The 2996-nt window shown below is 35.5% G+C and overlaps 1 protein-coding gene across 1 annotated transcript; it reads left to right on the top strand.

Annotated features, from left to right (window-relative positions):
* The first annotated feature begins 835 nt into the window (after nt 1–835).
* LOC136419048 (uncharacterized) lies at nt 836–1258 on the top strand. The gene has a single exon (XM_066405223.1). It carries the CDS (start codon nt 836–838, stop codon nt 1256–1258), a length of 423 nt encoding a protein of 140 aa, XP_066261320.1.
* Nucleotides 1259–2996: the final 1738 nt, after the last annotated feature.

Raw genomic sequence — 2996 nt, 5'->3', positions numbered from 1 at the left:
GAACTAAGAGGTGATCATCGGCACTTCTTCTAGATTTGTCCTTGTGACTTGCCTAACTTTAACAATATAATTGGGTTTTATTGAAGGGCGTTTATGACCAGCATCGAGAACGTGTCTAAATTCTAGTACGCACAAAAGTTCGGCGAGGAGTTTTATTACATAGGTAGTCTAAGATCAAACGAAATGCGAATCAACATCTGGTCATACGGGCAAAGTGGCAATAGAAACGAGTAATGTCCATAGGCGTAGCACACGGGTTCCTTACATACTAGTCACAGATTTAATACTAGGCTTATGAAGAATACAACTTATCGAACTAATAGATTAACATTAAACTAATTAATTATCGGATATTTTATCCTCTACACAAGCCCTAACAGACACAGCAGTTATAACAATGGCCAAAACTAAGGAAAGCCTGATAAACAAAATGAAAGAAGCGCTATGGAAAATTGAAACAGCAATAGAAGAAAAGAAATTAAAAATCGCTACAGAGAAAACAAATACAATAATCCTATATGGGGGAAGAAAATTAAAAGAAATTTCATTTACTCTAAGGGGGAGACAAATAACAACGCAAAATAAAATAAAATACTTGGGATTAATATGGGAAAGGAACCTAAAATGGAGAGGACACATAGAATATGTAATAAATAAGGCGGAAAATTCAACGAGAGCACTGAACCGGTTAATGCCGACAATCGATGGACCAAAACAAAGCAAAAGAAAACTTATCCACAGCGTGACCACATCAATCATTACATACGGATGTCCCATATGGGGGGAATGTTTGAGATATCAGAGTTACAGGGAAAAATGCAGGAGGATACAGAGAATGGCAAATTTGCGTGTGTGTAGTGCTTATCGAACAGTGGCTACGGCAGCGTTGGAAGTGATAGCGGCCTCAATTCCGATTGATAGAGTGATAGAGGAAAGAAGTGACAAATTTAGAAACGAAGAAGGGAAACAAGCAGATCGCGAGAGAAGAAGAAATACTATGGAGAGATGGCAAGAAGAGTGGCAGGGCAGATCGGGAAGCACATGGACAGCGACATTGATTCCACAACTGGATATTTGGGTAAATAGACCACACGGGGAGGTGAATTACTGGGTAACGCAATTTTTGACGGGACACGGCTGCTTCGCTCAGTACCTGAACAGATTTAAAGTCAGAGACACGGATAAGTGCTGGTATTGTGGGGGTAGAGATACCGAATTAAATGAGGCACTCTTCGAAATGGGTTTTAAAAAACAGTGAAACTTTATTAAGAAAATTAGGGTGGTTTACATTAAACGACACATTAGAACGAACAGCAAGTATGAATTGATACAGCTTTGACACGATCTTAAAGTGGCGAAATGCTACTTAATACTAGTCTAGGTACATGGCAACAACTTATGGATTAATGAATTAAAGAATCCCTGGCGGCATTGTATATATATTATAAAGAAAGCATAGTCAGCACCTTGTCTAGCACTTAGTTTAGTTTAGGGATATTTCTCCTCCACCCTCAGTATTTTCAACGTCCTCGTTGACCATTTTTTGAAGGGTTTTTAAGGGAATGAACTTCAAATTTCTATGCTTTCTCCAGTGGTATAATAGAAAACTAAGTATACTTATGATGACAATACTACTTACAGCTAATAGAACATAGTGTATATGGTTTGAAGACATTGGTATTAATTCTTCAATAGTAAGGGGGTCTATAAGGTCATCATGAATGGAAGCCGGATCCTCCAAATGCTTGATATGAAGATTCAATGAAAAATTTGTTATTTGGGGGTTCCGTACTTCAGAAGGTTTTATCGTTATATTATGAATGGCCAATGAATACTTATGTTGATTTACAATAACGTCACATTTACTTTGAACGAGGAAACACCCTTTTACTTGCATTTTACTGAATTTAAAGCAGTTTTCATATATCACATTTGGCGTTTTGGTACAGATTAACAGTGAGTTCTTATATGTTAGGGTATGCACCTGGTAATTGTTGTGTACATTGGCGTAAGGGCAATTTGTCAGAGTACAGCTATCAAATTGCGGATCTGAACATATCCACTTACCACTAATTACTTTACAATTTTTATACCATAATTCATTACAGTAATACTTACTAGGACTAATTAGAATTAGAGAGTCATTATTTGGAATCGGATATACTAATTTTAAATCACAAACATCGTATTCGAATATTGGTACCTTAATTACAAGAATGACCATTTCGTTTTCTATTAACATACCAGTTCTGCATAAAAATGACAATTCAGATGGGTGGTTTATGTACCACAGAGTGTTTTTGGAATAATGAACGGATAAATATTGCCAAATATTATGTATTTCAGGTGGGGATAATATTTCGAGATCAAGTGTTTCTAAATTTGCAAAAGAGAATATCCTTAATAACTTGTTTAATTCTTGATTTAGTAGATTGATTTGGATATATTGGTTCTGCATGGTCAAAGCTAGTGTTATTTTATTATGTAATTTAGATATTTCTTTTGAAATTATCTGAGAATTTTCTTCTATTTTATTTAGGGTTTCTTTGAATTTTATCATTATATGACCTGCAAGCGAACTAAGGTCGTTAATTTTTCGCATCGAACTAAGTTGATTATGTTTTAGTATTTCAAAATTTTGCACAATTGTCTCCAAATCGTTATTATCTAAGTTTCCCGTGATGAATTTGATACCACTTCCGATAAAATTCACGAGACCTCGTTTCCGACGCTCAGTTTTATGGTGCAACCGAAGTTTGTCATAGGTATCGAAAGTATTGTTTAAAAGAAGAGCCGTATGATAGTATAGTGTATTCAATGCGTCATCTTCCTGTTCGTCTAGCCTAAGTTTTAACATTATGATATTGCTAAAAATATGGGATAGGGTAAACTTAACATTAGTAAGGTTGAATGGGATATAAATGCTATGGTAGTGATTAATAATTAGTGAAGGGGCTATGTCTTCTAGGTAGTACCCAGTGTTAGGGAGCTTGAAT

This window comes from Euwallacea similis, unplaced genomic scaffold, assembly GCF_039881205.1.
Source record: "Euwallacea similis isolate ESF13 unplaced genomic scaffold, ESF131.1 scaffold_61, whole genome shotgun sequence".
NCBI classification, from domain to species: Eukaryota; Metazoa; Arthropoda; class Insecta; order Coleoptera; family Curculionidae; genus Euwallacea; species Euwallacea similis.
The sequence above is the reverse complement of the archived record's forward strand: the minus strand, read 5'-3'. Positions and strand labels throughout refer to the sequence as shown.